Raw genomic sequence first — 24,236 nt, forward strand, 5'->3', positions numbered from 1 at the left:
CACTGGCAACGAAGATCTGCATATTTAAAGCAATGGTATTCCTCATAGTAACCTATGGATATGAGAGCTGGACCATAAGGAAAGCTGAGTGAAGCAAGATAGATGCTTTTCAACTGTGGTGTTGGAGGAAAATTCTGAAACTGCCTTGGACTGTGAGAAGATCCAACCAGTCCATACTTCAGGAAATAAAGCCCAACTGTTCATTGGAGGGAAGGATATTAGAGGCAAAGATGAAGTACTTTGGCCACATCATGAGAAAATAGGAAAGCTTAGAGAAGGCAATGATGCTGAGGGAAATGGAAGGAAAAAGGAAGAGGGGCCGACCTCTTGGATAGATAGTATTCTTGAAGTGACTGGCTTGACTCCGAAGGAGCTGAGGGTGATGACGGCCAACAGGTAGCTCTGGCGTGGGCTGGTCCATGAGGTCATGAAGAGTCAGAAGTGACTAAATGAATAAACAACAACATTGTGTCAGAAGCGAACTGAGAAGCAAGTTGCTTCTGATGTGAGAGAATCGGCCTTCTACAAAGACGTTACTCAGGGAACACCCAGATGTGTTACCATCCTGTGGGGAGGCTTCTCTCATTCAGATGATGAAGCAGCTGGTCTCAGATCAGAAGAGGGAAGAAACAAGGATGAACTCATAGATGGTATGTACTTTTGTTTCCTTCCCCTCAGAACCCAGTCCAATTGCATCTTTCTTCTCTGACCTCCCGCTTCCTCCCTTTATTACCTAAAACCACCACCACAACTAGTTTGACAGCAGCCAGAGTAAAGTTTTGAATGGGGTACAAACAGCTCAAAAATACTTCCATACATGTCACTTCAGTTATATTTCCTATAGTCTGACTTAGTACAAGAAGTCCCCGAGTTACAAACATCTGACTTACAAAGAGGTCATACTTAAGAATAGGGGTAAGTCAACAGGAAGTGAGAAAAAAGCTAGCCATAGAAAGGGAAAATCAATCCTGAAAGAGTTATAATGCGGGAAAGGGGTCTCAACTGAAGCTTTCTCACCAACCCTTGTTTCAAAATCTAGTTATCACTTGTGACCTCATAATACCTGGCAAATTTCGGTGGCAACTCCAGTTTTGCCGCATTTTTGTCTTGAAGCCTGCTGGTTTCCACTACAAGTGGAAGAAGTACTTCCCGTGTGGCTCCAAGGCAAAACTGTGGTGGAGCCAGAGTCGCTGCTGAAAAAACCTGTCGGGGGTAACATGGAAGGCTTCCTGTGTTGAATTGTCCTCAATGGGGCAGACACTTCCTCCCATGTGATGAGGAAGTTGGAACAGTATGAGGCACAGGGCGATAGGTCTCCACATCTCCTGGGTGGGCACTGCCAAGATCGCTGTGGTGTGCAGTGATCCATGGTGATTCCGGCAGCACATGCGGCAAGGTTGAGTGACAGGTAAAATCTTCTGAAAAGGGGCACAGACAGCAAAACAAACACCACAGGGGGTTAACTCTTCCCTATGCTATCCAAATCTTATATCTATATATCTATATACGCACACACATATAGCTGGAGTTACACTTAAAAATGTACCTGTTCTGACTTTTGTACAAATTCAACTTAAGAACAAACCTATTTAACCTATCTTGTTCATAACGGGGGGACTACCTTTATTAGTTAGCTAACAATGTCACTAACAATGAAAGTATTTGCAGTCTCTCTGTTTAGATATGCTACTAGGCAACTGTATTTCAGTCTTCTAACTGGTTTCTCATTTGAATGATCCGGGGAAAAGAAGCAAGCTGGTGTGAGTTCACACAGCCCATACATTCCTCTCTAAAGCCTCCAAAGGCAGTTCAAATGAAGAATATGCCAAAAGGGCACCAGATTAACAGGGCATACATTCCCATAAGAAAAAGGTATGTAAATGCCAGTCTTCTGTAACAAAAATTATAGTCTTCACAAACTGCAAGAGGAAGGGGGTTAAAAATATGTGTTGAGAGAACAAGTGGGCAAGTGAGAAGAGAACCAGGAATTATATGATCACAAAATGGCCATTTTTATTGCTTGTAGTTGTAGAAGCAGAATATTGTAATGGATTCGCCAGAGGCAATTAATGGCTGAGGACACCACTTGCTGACAGTGTGCATTTCTATTATTGGAAGCAGAGCCTCTGCTGTTTGTGTGCCAAAGTTGTTGGAGGTACCAATAACTATAAGTTTGTGTTATCATTAATTTACTTTTTAATTCACATTTTAATTACATCTTAAGACAGCCCTGGATGTTTCAGAAGGTCTTCAGACTGCTTTGTCAAAGAGTGCTGGTGTCTTAACAAATTGTGACTTCAGTATTCCATAACACCGGGCCATGAAAATCAAAGTGGTGTCAAACTGCATTGATTCATGTTACTTACATTTAGTTACTTTTCTAGCTAACAATCAATAGCATATAACATCAGTTTTTATCCTTTTCCTTGCCATATCCCTCCTTTACTTATATTTTATTGCTTTAGATCAGCAAGACTTAACTCAATATTTAAAATCTTAAAGTGCATCAGATATTTATTGCAGGTTGTTTATCATAGGTCTTCAGATTTGGCAAGATGGAAGAAATGATTACATGCACATGCTCCTATTGTTTTATTGTTATTGGGATTATTCTATAATAAAAGTAATAATAATACGTGAACACTGAAGCATGACAGATTAATCAATGTTAATTAAGAAGAAGCTTGGTGCTGCATTTCATTTGTAAGCCTTGTCATATTAGGCATAATTTGTATTCTTAGTTCTTACTATGTTTTTCAAGGGATTACCCTTCTCCATAAGATTTTTTCTTTCATTTTTCAAATTTCTATTATTGCAAGGAGTGAGACTTTGGTAACCATCTACAAGTATTTGCTGTCTCTGTATTCCTGTGGTAACTGCCAGCATCTTTTCTTTAGATTTCTAAACTGCAATACTAGAAATCTGGGGACTAAAATAATATTTTGTTGGGAATTAGAATGATCTAATTTTGCCCTCTTCCTTCCCTGCACCCCTGAATTGATGTCCACAAGCTACTCCCAGGGTTCCCATTTCAGGCAACTGATGTGGACTGTAATGAAAAGGCAGCACATTCTAATTATTTTTATTATTATTTATTATTTTCAAATTTATCTTCCAGGGAAAAAGGCACTTTTGAAATTTTCAGCCTCAAGTGCTCAAATAATTTGACCAATTAAATGTGACAGAGATGAAGTATTTATTGACTACTGCAATACAGGCCATAATATATATTGGGGTTAGCCCTGCTTAGTCTCAAATGTATACTGTATATGGACATCACATTGAGATCCGAAGTTGAGGGACAATGGGGGAAACAGTTACCCCACGCCATGTTTGATTAACACTTTATCAAACATTCTGACTCAGATACTACCTCAGCCCTGTTGGCTTGCCACAAATTGCCAATGCTTTTAATGTTTTAATTGTTTATTATTACTAGACTTATTAGTTAAATGTGTCTCAAGGTCTTATTTATATGCTTAAATTTTAATTTAATTATTTTGAGTTGTTTTATAAGTACACCTTAATGTTGTTTATTTTATTGTTTAAGATTTAATCTGTTTGTTATGCTGGCATTGAATGTTTGCCATTTTTTTTATAAATCGCCCTGAGTCCCCCTGGGAAGATAGGTTGGGAAAATAAATAAATAAATAAATAAATAATATTATGCATCACCCAGTGCACCTCTTACCCCATCCCACAGGGGGAGGCATCATTCTCTCTCCCCCCCCCCCCCCATTCTTCCTTATGGAACATGGGAAGCCTCCCGTGTTCCCAGGGAAGTGTTCTAGCACACTGCCAGGAAGCTTCCACAATGGAGCCCCACTGAAAGTTGCCTTATGTCATCTGATGGCATCCAGTGGGCTCCATGAAGGAAATGTCTGGGCAGTGTCCTTACTGCATGTGATGAGATGGTAAGAGTGATCTAGCCTCAACGCAATGGGCATGATCAGGCCAGTGTGAGAGGGACATAGAAACAGAATGCTGGAGTGTATGATGGTTCCTATGGCGATTCAGAATCAGCAAAACATACACTCAGTTTCATTTTAAAAGGTGGAAGTTTAGAATGGAAGTTTTAGCAAAAGATACTTACAATGTCCCTCTGGCAAAAGACCCAATGTGAATTGGAGGAAGAACAGATTTGCCTGGTTACCGAGAAAAAATGGTAGGGAAATCTCTCCTTTGATGGTCTTGACCTAATGTAAATGCTGACATTGAAGGATCTGATATCTTCTCAGAGAAGCTAATAGGAAAGGAAGGTTATCGTTTAACTTTTTTTGTTTTCCTTGTTTTTGAAACTGAGCAGTAAACACATGGAGGTATTATATAAATATAGTGAACAAGCAAGTAAGTTGGTCTTTTCTTTTTCCTGTAATGGACTTTTTCTCCCAGAGATCAATAAGAGAAGCTTTGCATGGTATAGACCGTATTATTATTCTCAAAACTGAAGGGGAGGTTTTGAAGAGCTTATGAATGAGGCCAGTTGGGAAGCCACCCTCTATCCCAATTTTTTTAGCATTTCTTTTTCCCATCTACACCATTGCTATTAATAACAATGACTGGCAGGATGTAATACACATTCCTTGCTCCTTACCAACTGTCCAATCTATTTCCATCACTAGGTCAAAAATAGTTTTGTCTCTACAATACCAGTTGCCTGCTGAGTGATGGTAACCCCACAAATTTTCTTAGGCAAGGAAATTGAGCCTACAGTTCCTGGTATTCATTTAGAGTATCCCATCAAAAAACTTACTAGGATTGTCCCTGCTTAGCTTTCAGGATCAGACAGCATCTGGTAACCTTAGGGTATTTAGGTCACAATATTAGACACTCATATAATACACAAAATTGATGAAGTACATTCAATGCCAGACTATTTTCCAGCATCCACATTTTCTCCCTGCCCCCATTGCCTCCCCCAAAGCCTAACTCTAACACAGAAACACTATGTTGGTTGTAAGTCTGGTAACTAGTTCAAAATGATAGCCAGGTAACCACTATAATATTGGTGGCTGCTGTTGTCTGCTACGATTAATACTAATAAGATGATAGTGTCAGTAATGTATCTGCATCAGTGTATAATTGTAGGATAAATGACAATAATACTGAAAAGTGTTTAGCAGGTAGGTGTGTAGAAAGTGATACATGATATTTACCGTTTCCATTTACTTTTGCATATTCACAGTAGAGAAAATCCCACAGGACTGCAGAGCCCACGGAAAGGTATTTGTTTTTAATTCCCTATAAGCTCTTCAGAGATCCAGCTGCTTTACTTTCCAAATTCTTGTAGATAGTTATAGATATTAGATAATGACATATGCCTGCTTGGTCCCCTGATGGAAATTCTATGAAACAACAGAAATTCTATGAAACAACTGAGTTTCTCTTGGGAGCTCAAATACAAATAATTTTGTAATGTCTTCTGTATTGGTGGCAAGATCAAATATCAGTCCTGTTACCAACTCAGATATGTTTTCCATCGAGCCAGAGCTTCCCCACATCTCCTATTAGACACCAGCATTACCCAAGACTAGTTTATACAACTTCCATTCCTGTCACTGTTTCTTACTGCTTGGAGAAGAAGCAGATACATCCCACTTTTCATATATCTAAGAGATGGTGAACCTACAGGTATTGTTTGACTCCAGCTCCCATGAACTCTAATAAAGCTAGTGGTCAGGGATGATAGGAGATGGAATTGAACACCATCTAGAAGGCCACAGTCCTTACTCCTGATTAATGTAACATTTGATGTGAGTTCTGCATCCTTGTAGGACAAAGTTAGCCAATCTTTTATCACTTTGGGGAGAAGAAAGAAACATAGGAATTAAGCCTCTACAGAGAACATGCTGAAACAAGTTGGGCTGGGACCACATCTGGGTTGGGACCACGTGTGCTTGCCCTCCATGTTGTACCTGCTACTATCAGAAAAAGGTGCCCATATGATCAAAAAGAAAGAGTCACCCTGAAAAGTCACCCTGGGCTGCATTAAAAGGAGTATAGTGTCTAGGCCAAGGGAAGTCATGATTCCCTTTCTTTTCTGATTTGGTCAGACCTCCCCTGGAGTACTGTGTCCAATTCTGGGCACCACAATTCAAGAGGGATATTGACAAACTGGAATGTGTCCACTAAAGAAGGGTGAATAAAATGATCAAAGTCTGGAGACCATGCCCTATGAAAAGCGCTTTATAGAGCTGGGGTATGTTTAGCCTGCAGAAGAGAAGGTTGAGAGAAGACATGATAGCCATGGTTAAATATTTGAAAAGATGTCATAAGGAAGATGAAGCAGGCTTGTTTTCTTTGTAACTACATAGATAATGCTGCCATCAATTCTTTATAATTTTCTGTCTAAATCAACTTCAATGTGTGAACAAAGTAAGATCTCCATTGATATGATCCAAACCAGCCATTAATTATTTCTACCACTGCTTCCTCCCTCTCTCCCTTTGCTTTTTAGAAATTAAATGCTTCACAAAAGCAGAAGGGGTTCATTCAGGAAGAGTCACAAAACCACTGGTCTTCTGGCTACATGATGGTGTTCCTGCATTAGTCCGTGAAGTTTTACTGGAACGTGGATGGATTGAGTATGATGAACATGAGCAAGATCTTGAAGACTGGAACTTACACTGGCAAAATCACCCTTTCCGGATGAGAGACCACCGAAGCATAAAACCATGGCAGAGGCTCAATCACCATCCAGAAACCATCAGGATCACCAGAAAGGATTATTTAGCCAGGCATCTAAAACGGATGAAAGGGATTTATGGAACTTCATTGTATGCATTTAGTCCAGCAGCCTTCATCATGCCCAATGATTACACCAAGTTTATAACAGAATACACCAAGGAGAGACAGATACCAGGGAAAAAGCCGAGTTACTGGATCTGCAAACCAGTCAACAGATCTCGTGGAAGGGGCATACTCATCTTTCAGGACATTAAAGATTTTGTTTATGACTGCATGGTCATTGTGCAAAAGTACATCAGCAATCCCTTGCTTGTTTCTGGTTACAAGTGGGATCTCCGTTTTTATGTTTGTGTCACAAGTTTTTGTCCCCTCACTGTTTATACATATGAAGAAGGGTTGGTGAGGTTTGCTACAGAGAAGTTTGACCTTGGGTCCCTGGACAATGTTTATGCCCACTTGACAAACACCAGCATCAACAAATTTGGACCCTCATATGAAAAGGAGAAAGATGTCATTGGCTCTGGGTGCAAGTGGACTTTCAGCCGGTTCCGGGCTTACCTACGTAGCCGGAAGATTGATGACCTGCGCCTTTGGAAAAGGATCAACCACATTATTATTCTGACTTTGCTTGCCATCATTCCATCAGTCCCATTTAGCTCAAATTGTTTTGAGCTGTTTGGGTTTGATATTTTGGTAGATGAGAAAATGAAGCCCTGGCTTCTAGAAGTGAACCATAGCCCTGGATTGCGTTTGGACTGTGCCATCGATGCCACCGTGAAAAGGAAAATGGTCCATGACATAGTTGACTTGCTGAACTATAAGGAGTCTGATGCTCTGAGGAAAAACAAAGGGGCAAATAGGAAAGGTTCGTGCTTTCAAAGAACAGAGGCTTTGTGGACTACCCAAGCAGACGTCTCCCTCGATTTCCTGGCTTGTGCAAGAAGAACCAAGTCAGCAACTACTTCTCCATCTTCCTCTTTCTTGCAGATTGATAGAAGAGCCCGGACTGCCGGCCCAAGCAGTGCCTACCCCAAAAAAACCTTAACCTCACAACTGCGTGAAAGAATGCACATGCCTCAAACATCCCGGCAATCCAAATCACCACCTAAAAGCATACCAATGTCAAGAACGGGTTGCTCACCATATGAACCTGTTCACCCTTTCTGTTCATTTAATTCAACTGAACTCTTTACTCAAAATCCTTCCTGCCCTCCCTATTTCCTCTCAGATAAAGACAAAAGACCATTCACTCGAGTAGGTGATTTTGTCCTTATCTTTCCTTTCAACGATGCAGCCCTTGAAGCATCCAGGAATGGAATAAACATCAAAAATGTAATACAAGAAATACACAAATTAATAAGCAAGAAACTGCAACCAGAAAACCAGGAATTAAAATAAACTACTATTTAACAAACAGATAAAAGGAATGAGTGATCCTCTCCTCCATTTACATCAAAGTAAATTGTATGCCATGTCCTGCAAGAAGGGTAGAAACCACTTAATTTGTCTCTCACTAATAGCAACACTAGTTAGGTTTGATCAGAATCACAGGCCAAAACCATCTGGAAAGTCACATCCCCATTCTAACACTACCAGAAGTAGAGATAGCCAAGGTAGGCTACCAACTTCTCCAGGAACTCCACGGGCATCCAATGTCCACAGATTAAAACTGAAGAAGTGTCACTGTCACCCAGACATGGAAAAACCATCCAGTCATGGAATGTTAAAAAAAAACATTTGCATTTATGCCACCAGAGTCCAGCAAATGAATTCAGTTAATGTGGGTAAAAATATGAGCAATTGCACACTAGAGAGGTTTTTTTAATGCATCTATTGTAAATACTTCAACATTTTGAATATGTGAAAACCAGGGCATATGTCTCCAAACAACCTTAAGACTCTGGGTAAGATGGCAAAAGTTATTAAGGAGGAAGAGCATACAAGACAGGAAAGGCTAGACCACTTTGCATTTGCCCAAGTCTATTGGGAAGGACAACATTCCACTGCCTCCTCACCAGTCTGCTGTTTAAACTGAATGCAAAGTCCTTTTACACTTTGAATTGAACTTGAAATAAGACAGGAATGAAGGGGGACAGTGAGAGGAGGGGAGAGAAACTGGAACATTTTAAAAGCCTCTGAACAAATGGAATAACAATATTTAATTAGGATCATCCCTGGCACATCAAGACAGTTGGAGGGTATGCCTAGGAATGGTGGGGTGGTAAAGGTAAAAGTAAAGGTTTTCCCCTGACCTTAAGTCCAGTCGTGTCTGACTCTGGAGGTTGGTGCTCATCTCCATTTCTAACCCAAAGAGCCAGTGTTGTCCATATACACCTTCAAGGTCATATGGCCAGCATGACTGCATGGAACACCGTTACCTTCCCACTGGAGCAGTACCTATTGATCTACTTACATTTGTATGTTTTCAAATGGCTAGGCTGGCAGAAGCTGGGGTTGACAGAAGGTGGGGTGGTGGTACTACCCAATCCTAGGCACTCAGATCACACAACAACAGAAGGAGCCCAAGTTTTGTCAAACAGTTCAAATTCCTCAGATGTTAAGACACTTTTAGGCCTACAATTCCAAGAATCTCCCAGCCAGCATAGCTACTGGCTTTCCACCTAGATGGCTCCAAGTGCACACTGGGACCAAACTTCTCTCTGTTCCAAACTTCTCTCTGTTCTACTACCCTCACATGCTTGTCCAGTAAGGAAAGAGCCTTTTCAGTGGCTGTTTTGAGACTATAGTACAAGCAAATGGAAAACTTGGTTAGACCTCTCTCTGTTTTTTTTTCACCTGCAGGCAAAGACTTTCTTATAAACTAACCTTCACTTTTTAATTAGTTGAGACACAATGATATTCAATGCATCTTACTGTAATTGTTTAATATGTCATATGTGCTGGGTGTGTTTTGTTTTAAATACTACCAGCTATTCAAAACTACTTTTTGTGGGGTTTAGAAGACTACAGGATCCTACCTAAGTCAAAGAGATATTTCTTCAAGTCAAATAGTTTGGATATTGGGTTGTTGTATGTTTTTTCGGGCTATATGGCCATGTTCTAGAGGCATTCTCTCCTAACGTTTCACCTGCAGGAAAGAATGCCTCTAGAACATGGCCATATAGCCCGAACAAACCTACAACAACCCAGTGATTCCGGCCATGAAAGCCTTCGACAATACAAGTCTGAAGACAACAGGGTGGTCCCTGGCAGCCCCCAGGACACACAGAATTCTCTCCTCTTAGCATCTTGTTTCTCTCTCCTAGCAGCAACTTCCTGGACTAGGCTGCCTCATCCTACATAAGATGGGGTAACTCAGAATAGACTAAGCTCTCCAGCTTCATAGGGAAGAAAGCAAAGTGCTGATCCCTCCGCAATGTTTGAAGCAGAAAGGGATGCTGGCGGGAGCAATACCTCCCCAGTTGCAGCTCCAACAAAAAGAGGAGGGGGGAAATTCAGAGATACATATCCTATGATGCTGGCTTCAATTTATGGTAACCCTATGAATGAAAGACACCGTCCTAAAAATATTCTATAATTTGCTTAGGTATTGCTATGGCTTTATTAAATCAATATAATGTGCCCTCCATCTTTTCCTAGTCTTGTTTACCTTTTGAAAGAGACCTGTCTTTTCATGATATCTTCAAATTACAGTAACATCAATTGAATCATTTTAACTTTTAATAATACTTGAGGCTTAAGTCATTCTAGGGCCCATTTATTTATTATACCTTAACCACATGGCAGAAATATAACTCAATGGGAACAAAAATGAACAACTGTAAACACATCATATTTATTTACATCAGTGCACTTAAATCAGCAAATAGTAGAAACAAACATCTATGTACAAAGTCTAGTCCATTACTGACATTTTTTGAAAGACACATGTCAAAATGCACATTTAGTAATTTCTAACTTCAATTCCATGGAAGCATCTCAGTTATGGATAGATATTAATTCTTAAGATCATGATTTAACAGCTGAAAAGATATATTACCTATTACATTGATCACTCCCAATGTGTTGTGTTAGCTCATCAAGAAACTGAAGAGAAGGCAAATAAAGGAGAGAATGGCATTCAGGAAAGTAAAAAAAAGCAGTAGATTTTCAGGCTGTACTCCATTTGGGTGTGTACACTTTTCAAATCCCACCATAATCTTGGAGTAAGCAAACCTTTCACATAATTTTTGCTGAAACCTAACAAATTGAAAATCAATTCCTTTTTCGATATTAATATTTCTGATTCAATTAATGAGGGACAAATGAATGAAAAAGTATAGAGGGAAATCATAGGAAGGAGGGAGCAAACAAGCCCTATGAGGAGCGGCCTAAAGAGTTGGGCATGTTTAGCCTAAAGAAGAGAAGGCTTAGAGGAGAAATGATAAGTCATGTATAAATATGTGAGAGGAAGCCACAGGGAGGAGTGAGCAAGCATGTTTTCTGCTGCCCTGGAGACTAGGACGTGGAACAATAGCTTCAAACTACAAGAGAGGAGATTCCATCTGAACATTAGGAAGAACTTCCTGACTGTGAGTAGTTTGAGAGTGTTGTAATAAGTTCTGCCATGGAAACTGGGATATGTTGCAATGAAAACTCCAGTCACCAGAACATGAGGAAGAACTTTCTGACTGTAAGAGCTGTTCAGCAGTAGAACTCTCTGCCCCGGAGTGTGGAGGAGGCTCCTCCTTTGGAGGCTTTTAAACAGAGACTGGATGGCCATCTGTCAGGGGTGGTTTGAATGTGATTTTCTTGCTTCTTGGTAGGGGGTTGGACTGGATGGCTCACGAGGTCTCTTCCAACTCTATGATTCTATGAAATGACCCAAATATGATCCTCTGTAGTTTAATAATAACAATACAACGTTAACAGATTCTGCTGTGAGCTGCTCTTACATTACTCTTAACCTTTTAGGGTAAAATGATTTCTGGTTTGTTTCTAGATGTAATGTAAAGTAAAAAAAAAAATCAATTGCTCGTGATAATTCAGTAGAACCTGCAAGGAATGTGATATTTTTGCTTTGTTTCTTTCAACAGATGATTGTAACTTATCAGACTATTGTGGCAACTGAGCTTACTGTTTCCAGGCTTCACAGAGCACATCTCTGTCTCTTAAAAATATCTTTTTTGTAAGTTGTCAGTTTAAAATAAGAAAAGAAAATATGTTTATATACATATGTTAACATTTTTGGCATCTTGAATGAATTTTTTCCCCGAAAGACAACACAGAAATAAATTAGAAAGCAACATGACACTAAAAAACACCACCCAGAGGGATGACTCATTTCTTATCAAGGAGGATGGTCGCCTTTTTGTCTTTGATCTGAACATGCCCAGAAGAATACTTGGTTTCTTGCTGGTCGTTAGCATAGAAAGTCTTTACAGTGCCATCAGGGTACTCTCTTCTTGTGGACACAGCTGTGTGAATCTCCTTTTGCCCATTACAGAACTGGATGGTTTTAACTCCACTTCTGCAAAGCAATAAACAAAATATCAAACTTGAAATCACTAGTGACCTCAAGAGTATTTTCATGGCATGAGACAGCTAAACAGCACACACTTTCATCATAAAAACAATAATGGTAAAACATCTCAGCTACCCATCCAATCTAGTGTTGTGTTTCTGGCAGAAGCAAAAACGATATTCCTTAACATTCAGCCATTGTGGTTATAGGGACAACAAACTGCATTAATTCTACAGTGCAGATGCACCCATAAGCCAGTGTATAGTTGTTGATTTGCCTCCCTCCCTTCTTCAATCATGCAGAGCAGTTGGTCTCTATGACCATTACAATAGAAGCATACTATGTCCATGTGCTTCAGAAGCAGAGTTGGGAAAGTTAATTTGTTGGACTTTATTACATGCAGTCTCTCCCCAGTCATGCTGGATGTGGAGAGATTGTATAAGTTGCTCACTCCAATTACTTGCAATTGCTCTTGATGGGGACGAGGGACAGGACATTTTTGGCAGTGGTCCCACACCTGTAGAACTCTCTTCCCAGCGAGATCAGGTTGGCATCTTTCCTCTTTTCTTTCAGAAAGAAGGTTAAATTGTGGTTCTGGGACCAGGCCTTTGGACAGCAAGCATGACAGCACTTTGGATGTTGAATCGGACTGGAATTGGCTATATGGATTGATGATAATGTTTTTAATGTGTTTTTAACTTAATGTTCTATTTACTGTTTTAAACTGTAGTTATATTTGTTTATATTTGTATTATCTTGTGGCATTGAATTGTTGCCGGTGTAAGCCGCCCTGAGTCCCCCCCCCCCCCTTGAGGGTTGAGAAGGGTGGGTTAGAAATGTGGGAAATAATAAATAAATACTGGCAACTATAATCTACAGAAATAATTTTCACAAGCTCTGTTAAGCAGCAAATGGCCATACAAAATCACTCCTTATTTTACACGTAGGATCACTGCTCTCCCAATAAAATGGTGGGAAAGAGAAGAAAATGTTTATATATAAGTAAATCGAGGATTTCCTCTTGCATGCAAGCTCAGTTTCTATTATGCCCTAGAATTGAATCCTGGCAAAGGAAAATCTATAGGAAACAATTGTGTCAGTATTGTCCTTTCAGAAGTTTACCAGATTCTCCAGTCTGGTGAGTATTGATTATCGAAACTATCCACGGGATTCCAGAAATTTTAGTTCAATAAGTTATTTCGCCACTCTGTAGTAAATGATAGGCTGAAACAACATTTTATCAAACAATTCCTTCTTTCTACTGCCTGATTTGTGTCCCTGTTTATTACTTACTTCTCTACCTTGACAACAGTACCATCTGGAAAAACAGTTTCCTCAAGACCCCCATCATAGCGCCGTTTCACTGTCTGGTCTGGAAATACAATTTCTTCAGTGCCATCAGGGTGATACCTTTCTATAGAAAATAACATAATTAAACTTCTCTAATTAATCTAATTAGATAATTAATCTAATTAAACTTAGATTTTGACATATCACAAGGCAATGTGACTCACTGGAAAATGCAATGATGCTTATTAATGGAAGTTATAAGGAAAAGAGGGTGACGACACTAATTATGGATTGATTGAGTCAAAGAAGCCATGGCCCTGACTTTGCAAGACCCAAGTAGGGCAACTGAGGATTGAATTTGTGGAAATGTCTCATCCATAGAGTTGCCACAAGTGTAAAACAGCTTGACAATGAAGAACATACATCTCCATAGAAAACTGTCTGGCCATGACTTCTCAATGAGAAAATGATATATAGAAAACACACACACATAAAACAATTATTATGTTTAATAGGCTACAAACAGGCTGCCTGCTTTTTCTCCTAGGGCTCTTCTACAATGCCATATAATCCAGGTTATCAAAACAGATAAATTGAAATTATTGTGTTCTTTACTGTTTCAAGATAATAAATAAATTATATCTGACTCTGCACTACTCTCCAATACAGAAATAGTTGGTTTCAGGTTATATTAATTAAACTACATTGAATTTGTTTGGTTTTTTTGTGGTTTTTTTGTGACTAACTCAAAAGTTATCACAGGAGTTTCTTGTCAAGATGTAGAGACGTTTGAAGGTGGCAGATTCTTTTATAAGAAGGCACTCTGGGGCCCCTTCTACACTGCTAGATAAAATCCAGATTATCTGCTTTGAACTGGATTACATGGCAGTATAGACTCATATAATCCAATTCAAAGCAGATAATGTGGATTATTTCATTTGATCACTATCACAGGAAATATTTTAGCTGAGTAGAGGTGGGCACCAACTCCTCCAAATGTTGATAGGACTCTTACTATCATAAAGATATCCAACTTCCAGTTGGGATAAAAGCATCATCAGTTGCTTTCTTTCATCTTTCCTATTTTTCCAGCTTTACAAAAAGAAACTTACTATTCTAAATCGATATTTCCTATTTGGATCATGTTTTGCTTTGTTGTGTTCCCTTCACTGTTTATTTCAGCTTCACTGTTTAAATATTTTTCCTTTCTTTATTCAAGAGACTAATTTCAATATTCACTCAATCAGCTATCAGACTCAGGAAGCATCTTGTATAAGCTTTGGACACGATTGGTATAATTTTAAAATAACAAACTTCTCAGAGACCTTAATTCAATATTTATTATCTGGGCCGAACCCTGTTTTTATAGGCTTAGTTGCTTTCAGCTTGGTTTCAACTTTAAGACCTCTGTCTTGTTGGAGTATGACATTATCTTGTATAAAATTAACAGGATAAATCTTCTTTAGATAACAAAACCTCTTAAGGATTGTAACCTTAGATCTTTAGCCTGAGTGTGTTTCCAGTCAGGACTAAAATTTGTTTTAAAAAACTCGCTTTGGCATGGATTGAAGTCCGAATGCTTCCAAAAACACCCATTCTGGGGCAGGGGTGTGTGTGGATACATGTCATCCTGATTAAAATTGGGATGGCATGCGGTCACCCCAACCCCCCCCCCCCCATTTACCCCTCAAAGTTAAATAAAAAGTACCTAGTTACCATAAGTTCCCTCCTCATGCTTTCCTGGTGTGAAGAAATGATGCACCAGAGGAGGGACAAGGAAGAAAATCCCTCCTCACCCCCCGCCCCATCTTCAGGCATGTCATTTTCTCACAACAGGAGGGCACAAGGAGGGAACTTATTGTGGCCAGATACTTTTCACTTTACTTTTAGGGGTAAATTTGTGGCTTGGGGGAAAGGGTGGATGCCATCTTTGTCTTTCCTTTCTGAAAAACAAAGATGGCTGTGTAAATTGGGCCCAGGAATCGCGTGACATGGTCCACGGGTCGAAATCCCCACAGGGCCCACACCTGGTAAGACCTGGATCTTACCTTAAGATCCTAATCTTATGAGGTATTTAATGTATTCTGAACAAGCCAATTTATTCAGTTTGTTCCGAATGTATTCAATTTGGACGGTTCCTGTAAAACCAAGACAGGTCTCAGATATGGGTCTGTCTGGATGGGCCCTGAGAAAACAGGAACATGGCTTATGATCAATGGCGTTTTCCCTCCTCATTCTTCTTTTTTACACTGAAATGGCAGGGATATTTATTGTCTCCTTTAATACCCAGTACTTGAAAACCTTAGCATGCAGAATTAGACAAATTTTCAGGATCAAAAGATTTGTGCATGTCAGCTTAGAATTTAAAAACATTCTTTTTGCATGTGATATTTTGTTGTTCATTTCAAAGCCTAGTGCTCAGTCCCTTTTTGATGCAGTTGACCCTGTGCATCATGAATTACAACTGTCCCTTACTGCTGTATTGAAAACCTCTCAATAATCAAGGAAGCCCCAAAAGTGCACATACCAATCTGTTTATTAGGAAACTGCAGTATCTCCAAGCCACTTGGGAAAATGGTTCTGGTTGTTTCTGCATCTGCATAATAATAAACCTGCAAGAAGAACAGGAGGGGGATTCAGTTATCTCTACATATCTTAGTCACATCATGCAAACAGCTGTAAGATGTTTCCCCTTAAGTCAGAACCTTTTACATGACTGTCCTGAGTAGGCTTCACAATTGACTGACACAGGTATCAATTTCTGACAGATTTGGAAGGGATATGGAGAGAAGCAGTTCAAAGCTAGCACTTTAAAAATACACATCAGAAGATGTTCCAAATCAAAATGCTAATGTAATGGAAGTGGAAAGATAACTATAGTGTTTTCAGTGCAGTTATTTAGCACATGGCTTCAAAGCAGAATGCTTGACCATTCCACTTTTTGCAACACTGTTAAAAAGACCCTTGATTAGCATATCTTCAAAAATATATTTCACTCTTCTACCAGAACATCACTTGAATTTTGCAGTAGATATTAATGGCAGCATAAAATTCCACTATCATTCCTCTACCCCCTTGCCACACTTCTGCCATTCCTCACACACAGGGCTCTGTATATCCCTCAACAGTTCTGCATTGCTGCAGCATTCAGTATTGGAGCTGCAAAAATCCTTGACCATATCAAAGATTTAATTTTTTTTAAATGTCTTTATTGTTTAGAGCAAGAATGGTCAACATGTGAATTCTGGCACCTCTGGTTGAAGGCAACATGACTAAAGCCCATCTACTCAAAAGTATCCAGTTTTGCTACTAACCATCCCCAAATCACTGAGAGCAAAAGGCTTAGCTGGGCACCACTGGAAAAAAACATTTCTGCTTTGCTTCTTGACCAACTGCAAGCATTTTAGCAGAGCAAAAGATTCGGCAGCATGCATAGAGGTGGATTGACCATTGATTACAGAACTAAAAGTACTATTTATTATGGGGATTTTACTGTAGATTAGAAAGTTAACTAAGAACCAACTGCAAGTCTGTTTGCATCCTCTGAAGGTAGAAAGAGAAGCCTGGAATGAGAAGAAGTGGAGAAAGACTGAGGGCGCTTCCACACTAGATGTAAAAAAACGCATTTAAGGACATGTTTAAGTCCCCCCCCCCAAAAAAAAACCCCTCCTTGGCTTTCCTGGGAGGGGTGTCTCCAATGATGCATCATTTCCTTGTGCCAGAAGAGAATGAGGAGGAAGATAATAGCAAACTCGATTGACATGAAGGACCACACATCCAAGAATATTATAGGTCCATGCTGGAGGACCTAAAATGCCTAGAGAAGACATGGCTGATAAATGAAAGCACACATATGGCTCCCATGGATATGGGGGATCATACTGTATATTTATGTACCTGACATATGTATAGGTGGTGAGGATGTTAAAATGTCAGGGGTGAAGGAGTCTTTTCTTCTTCCCATGTTTAACAGAAGTTAGGCAAATTCAGAAAATTAAGCATTTCCACTATTACATTATTCAGCCATTTTGAGTAAAGAGGCTGACCTGTTTGACATACTGTTTAGCTCAGATCAAAGCACAGCTAAATATATACTTCTATAACTTTGTCCCAAATTATGCTATTCACAAACTAATTTAAACATTGTAAGAACAGTTAAATGTTCCAAGCAAAGAGGACAAACAGACAAAAAACCCACCACTCTCTGATCTGGCAAAATCTTCTTAATATCGCCATTGTAGAAAGTAACAACAGTTGTTCTTTTATCACTACCAATCTCCATTTTTGTGCCATTGGGGTAAATAGTAATTCTGCGACCATCCATGAACACCTGTTTCACCTTTAAAAGAAAGATGTGTGAGGCTAAAATTGTATTTTTTTAGTACTGTTCATTGTTTTGTCTCTCTTTTAAGGGAGAAAAAGCAATTTATAAATAATGTGGATAATGATACAGAGTCCTCCTTCAATCCTCCCTCCCTCACACAATATGCAATTTGCAATTGAGTTAAAAAAATACTTTGAATGAAACATATTCTTTTAAAACAGCTAAAAAAATTAGACATTCTATTTTTTTACACAGAAAATGTATCCTATGCTAAAAATGCTATAGTTTGAGGCATTTTCTGTACAAAATCTACATTTTTCTAAAACAGAAAATACTTTTAACGACTCATGAAAAATATTTTTTTCAGGCTTTCAAGATAGGGTGGTCAGTTAGTCCCAAAAAGTAATACATAAAAGTGCTCTCTACTGCCAGGCACGATCAAGATTGGTCAGTATGGTGAGGCCAGCATATATAAAGGCTTTCTTGAGTATCACAAGAGGGGAGTCTCTTATGGGGATGCTGAGCTCCTGAGAAACTGTTGATGGCTCAGAACTCCCCCAAGATTTTCCAACTTCTTTAGCATTATATGGTCAGTGTAGAGTGATATAACACAGTTTCATACTGCATTATATGGCAGTGTAGATGGGGCCTGAGTGCAGAAAGAGAGGGCTGAAATCCCATTTGCAACAGGACCACACAGCATTTGAAACTATTTCAGCAGTTACCAAATGCTTGGCAGATAAGTCTATTATGAGTGTGGCTGGTACTGTCTCTTCCTACCCTGTACATATTTTTTAAAATGAAAATAAAAATGGGGCTTTACTTTATAAACAAAAATGCCAGGATTCTGATGAGTCTTCCAGAGTTTTGGGTCCCTATAGTTTATACTGGGTTACATACCAGTTGTCCCTGAGTACAGAACTCAGTGTATCTGCAAGTAGTTGTCATCATAACCTAGGCTGTGATAGAACAGGGCACAGTATCTGCTTGAAACTATATTCAAGCAATTCCTAAGTTACAAGCACCCAATATACAGATGACTCCTAGTTAAGAGTGGGGGGGATACAACAGGAAGTGATCTACTCCTCAGAAGGAAAATTCACTCCTGAAAGAGTGATCATGGTGAAAAGGTGACAGCAAAATAAACACCACAGGGGTTTGTGATCCTTCTCTATGCTATCCAAATCATGCATGTGTGTGTGTATGTATGTATGCATGTGTATGCATGTGTATATATGCATATTTATATGTGTGTGTGTATGTATATGTGCAGGCGTGTGCGTGTATGTGTATATGTCTGTGTGTGTATCTCTATATAAATAAAAATGTAATGTTCGTTTGTGGGATTAACAGAACTCAAAAACCACTGGGGGAATTGACACCAAATTTGAACATAAGACACCTAACAATCCAATGTATGTGCTTCACTAAAAAAAATTGATTTTGTCATTTGGGAGTTGCAGTTGCTGGGATTTATAGTTCACCTACAATCAAAGAGCATTCTGAACTCCACCAATGATGGAATTGAACCAAACGTGGAACACAGGACTCCCATGACCAATAGAAACACTAGAAGGGTGTGATGGGCATTGACCTTGAGTTTGAGAGTTGTAGTTCACCTACATCCAGAGAGCACTGTGGACTCAAACAATAATGGATCTGGACCAAACTTGGCATGAATATTCCATATGCCCAAATATGAACACGGATGGAGTTTGAGGAAAATAGACCTTTACATTTGGAAGTTTTAGTTACTGGGATTTATACTTCACCAACAATCAAAGAGCATGCTGAACCCCACCAACGACAGAATTGGACACACTTCCCACACAGAACCCCCATGACCAACAGAAAATACTTAAGGCCACCCAATCCAACTCCCTTCACCAGGGCAAGAATACGTAATCAAAGCCCTCCTGACAAAGAGCCATCCAGCCATAGATATAGATAGATAGATATATAGGATTCACACACACACACAGTTATAGTATCATAGATTTGAAAGGGACTCCTAAAGAAAGACAATTCTATGTTGCATGTTCCAGAGTAGGCAAACCAGACAATCTCTACATCAACACTGACAAAGAAACAACAAGAAATATTGTTTACCTATAAACATAAAGAAATTACATCTATTAGAAACCAACAATTACTTTATTTTCCAGATCACCAGACTGGGCCACAGCAACTAGCAGGGGACAGCTAGTCTATATAAATAAAAATGTAATGTTCATTTGTGGTATTACTATTCACAGAACTCAAAAACCACTGGATGAATTGACACCAAATTTGGACACAAGACACCTAAGAACTTAATATATATCCACTCAAAAAAATGATTTTTGTTATTTGGAAGTTGTAGTTGCTGGGATTTATAGTTCACCTACAATCAAAGAGCATTCTGAACCCCACCAACGATGGAATTAAACCAAACTTGGCACACAATTCTCCCATGACCAACAGAAAATACTGGAAGGGTTTGGTGGGCAGTGTCCTTTGGTTTTGGAGTTGTAGTTCACCTACATCCAGAGATCACTGTGGACTCAAACAATGATGGATCTGGACTAAACTCTACAGGAAAGCTCAATATGCCCAAATGTGAACACTGTTGGAGTTTGGGGGAAATAGAAGCTTGACATTTGGGAGTTGTAGTTGCCGGGATTTATAGTTCACCTATAATCGCAGAGCATTCTGAACCCCACCAACGATAGAATTGGGCCAAACCTCCCATACAGAACCTCCATGTGGGCCACAGCAATGCGTGGCAGGGGATGGCTAGTATATAAATAAAAATGTAATGTTCATTTGTGGGATTAACATAACTCAAAAAACACTGGATGAATTTATATGAAATTTGGACACTACACCCCTAACAGACCAACAAGTGACCATCACTCATAAACCCCTCCCAAAAAACAGCAGAAAGGACTTAAAACCCCCCAAAAGCTAAATGATGATACAGCGCATGCGCAAAAATGACAGCTCCCAGCATCCCCTAGACCAGACCCTTTAGGGCAGGAGGATGCTCCAAATGCACTGCTTGCAAGCTCGCTTCTCCTTGGATTTCTTTGAGAAAATCCTAATCCATACATATTTCCAATTCTCCAGATAGATAAGATATGTAGATTAGGTAGTGATAGATAATAGATAGAAAGATCAATCAGGAGGACCCCTGGGAGTTACAGTTCAATAATAGGCAGAGAAGGAAGAAAGAAAAGGGGAGGGGAAGGAAGGAGGAAAATGGCTGTCTAACATAGACTGGCTAGTAAGGATTATATTTGAGTAGGTTGAATACATGTTCATTTTCATGCCCCCCTCCAAAAGGATCAAGCAACAAGAGAAGGGTGAAACATTGTTCCAAAGTAGCAAATGATTTCCAGAAGAAATGTGAAGGACAGACATACAATTCCTTTTAAAAGTTTCACAGCATGGGAGGCACCCTCCTGTCACTGACTTATGCAGATTTTAAATCTGTAGCTAACAAAGTTGCATTAAAAATTCTACTCTGCAAATCTGTATATATAAAAAAAACCAACATCCTGGTGATTTCTGATTCTGCAGGGAGAGTTGCAAACTGCACTTTGATGAATCACCATATGGCGGAGACATATGTTTGCAGCAATTGTATTTTGCCATAACATGACCCTTGTCACATGCATGCCAGCTCCACAGGAAGTTAGCTTTGTTTCATGCAGAGAGCTCCTGGGAAATCATCCAAGACTCTAAATGAGCAGATGGAAAGTGCAGCCCTGGTGAACATTTTTGGCAATGTAGGCACGTGCCACATGAATCCAGCTGTCTTGTTAGCACTTAGGGCAACCTTGTGCATTAAGACTGTGTACAAACACTAGCTTCCCTGCGTGACTTGTAGGCATCGGGCTTCTCTAATGCATCCTAAAGCTAACTACATACTATACACATAATAACATGCCTTCATTTTATATATATATATAAAATGAATATATATATATGGTAAAGGACTTAAAATCTGCATTGACCCAGAAAAAATACATATTTTGAGTGTTAAGTTGAGAAATACAGATGGCAATGTTGAAGGCATTTGAAGCAGAGAAGAGATAGGCAACCAAGATTTAAAGAGATACACACATCACACCCAGATAAGAGTTAAACAATTAATAGGCAAGGGCATTAGTCCAGTTCATTTTGTGGAAAGGTCTATTAATCAGCTTCAAATCCTAATTTAATTTCCCAGTGACACAATTTTGTACAATTTTAACTGCACTTAAGGCCTGTTTTAACAGTGGTTAAGGTGGATGGGTAAAATGTGGTGAAGATGAGAGGGAAGAATGTAATGCTATACTCCATTCCTAATTTCTTAAATATGCTTCAGGAATGCATTTCCATCATTTCAAAGAAATAACATACTGACATCCAAATTTTCAGTTCATTTGTCATTCAGTATAACCCATTACCTTCTTGCGGCAACACCAGAGGCACTCCAAGTGGCCAGATACTGGTCAAAGGACATTTAATCAGCTACCAAGTTTGCAAAATTTGTGGTTTTTTTTTAATTTGTTTGTTTGTTTTGTTCTGTTAGAAATGTAATACAATGTTCTGGTTGCGGATGACACGATAATGATTACCTAATTTTTATACTCATCTAAAATCTGTTACCTTTCCATCTGGATACTCTATTTTTTCTTTCACTTCCACATCCTCCTGGCTTTCATTACATAATGATGACTTTCTGGATAGTATTGATTTTAGAGGGGAGATCTAGCAACAATCAAATATAAATTTATTAGCATATACATTTCTGTAAAAAGTGTCATCCCCTACAAAAACTGGCAGAAGAGTTCTGATACTACATGCTTGGAGAGTATTGTGTCCTTTTCCCACTTTAATATTAAATCAAAATTCAAGTCTTCCTGTCTAACTGTGTTGTTTAGCTTAAACATATCACACGGCAAATAATCCACTTAACTCCCATGCAGTTAAATAGGGCAATTTAGTGATCAAAATTCCCCAGCTGTTGGCACGCGTTGTGCCATTTATGCAAAGTAGCCATCATAACCAAGAAGAGAGGAAAAAGTCCAAGTGGATCAGGTTGAATCACCAACTGGTACACTCTTGCCAACCCCATCATGTATAGGTATAGATAGCATAGGTAGAAAAAGTGTCAGGTAGGCAGTTTGTTGAGAGAACAAACCTTTCTTCCAGTATCCACAAAAGCAGGGCTATTTTCTGCTTGTGTTTTCTGGCCATTTAAGACTATACTGTTTCTTCTGGAGTCCATCATAGAAGTCACCTGTTCAGAGGGCTTCTTAGACCTCTGGGACCTTTTACAATGGATATTGTCTTTAATCTATGGAGATAATAAGCAGCAATCTGAATTCACACAAACTAAACAAGGCTACCCCAAAGCATTATGCTGCCTGCAGTAGAAGACAAAGCATTGATCTGTCCCCATTTACTTTCCTAAAAGCAATGTGTGTCAGTCACATTTTTTTTTCAAAATTGGCAATAAAATCATACCCTATACCACATCAGAGGCTATAAACTAGTTTGGGGGATCCAACCCTGGTAGAGCTGACCCTGGTCTAAAGAAGCCTCCTATATTAAAAGGCAGAAATCATTTCTGAATATAGGACACTAAGCAATGTCTCCTCCTATTTTTCCTGTATTCATTTGAATGTAGGATTTGAGGCATGTTCTTTGTGTAATAGATTATGTTTAGGGACTTATTACACCAGCCTGTTGTCTCATCACAATTGTATTTTTAAAGCAAATGGAAACATAAAATGATTGATTTCACATCTCATTACAACTGCACACTTTTGGCACTTTGTTGATGCAAATTCCTATGGCCAGTCTTCTACACAGCATCACTTTCCATGTGTGTTTGCTCACCCAGTGTGTGTGCCGTGTCCTCCTTATTTTTCCTTCCCCATATTTTACTGCAACTGTACAGTTGTGCAGTTTCAGCATTCTCATGAGACATTCCTTCATTTTGCAATATCAGAATTGCAACAGAAGAAAACTATTGCATGAGGAAGAGTGGTGAAAGAACAGCAATACTGAATCAGTGACCTTTTTTCAACAATGAAAAAGGCATGCCAATCATGATTCAAGAGTAAAATGATTATGGGAGAGACACAACATTGAGTAGGAGACCCCTTTCTAAGGCACTTTTATCCTGTTGTAAATGAGTTTTGCACATGCAGTTGTGAGTTCTGTTCTGCATATTAAAACCATAGATCAAACGGATACCATTAAATGGAAAGAAATGGGCCACAACTTTATTTGGTTACTGGTTTAAATAGGGTTGGCACCTGCATGAGTCTGGATTCAGGCATCAACCATCTGCATGTTGATCAATGAACCCACTGATCCAGCTTACTGCTGGATCCCATGGGATGGCCATCAAAGTGCTAGTTTGGTGGAATCTTAGTGTGGTCACACAGCTACCTGGGAATGTGTGCAAAACATCTGCCCTTGACCAGGCATGGC

At 39.3% G+C, this 24,236-nt stretch overlaps 1 protein-coding gene and 1 long non-coding RNA gene across 2 annotated transcripts; one reads left to right on the forward strand and one right to left on the reverse strand.

Annotated features, from left to right (window-relative positions):
• Positions 1–6,584: 6,584 nt before the first annotated feature.
• Positions 6,585–8,098, forward strand: TTLL2 (tubulin tyrosine ligase like 2). The gene has a single exon (XM_060755082.2). The coding sequence runs from the start codon at positions 6,649–6,651 to the stop codon at positions 8,083–8,085; it is 1,437 nt and encodes a 478-aa protein (XP_060611065.2). The 5' UTR covers positions 6,585–6,648; the 3' UTR covers positions 8,086–8,098.
• A 9,551-nt stretch (positions 8,099–17,649) lies between these two features.
• Positions 17,650–23,087, reverse strand: LOC132761128 (uncharacterized). Its single transcript, XR_009629929.2, has 3 exons — positions 22,936–23,087; positions 22,401–22,502; positions 17,650–17,780 (listed from the first exon to the last, which is right to left on the reverse strand). It is a non-coding gene; the product is annotated as an uncharacterized lncRNA (long non-coding RNA).
• Between the last annotated feature and the right edge of the window lie 1,149 nt (positions 23,088–24,236).

The sequence above is a fragment of the Anolis sagrei genome, chromosome 1 (genome assembly GCF_037176765.1).
Source record: "Anolis sagrei isolate rAnoSag1 chromosome 1, rAnoSag1.mat, whole genome shotgun sequence".
Taxonomy (NCBI): domain Eukaryota; kingdom Metazoa; phylum Chordata; class Lepidosauria; order Squamata; family Dactyloidae; genus Anolis; species Anolis sagrei.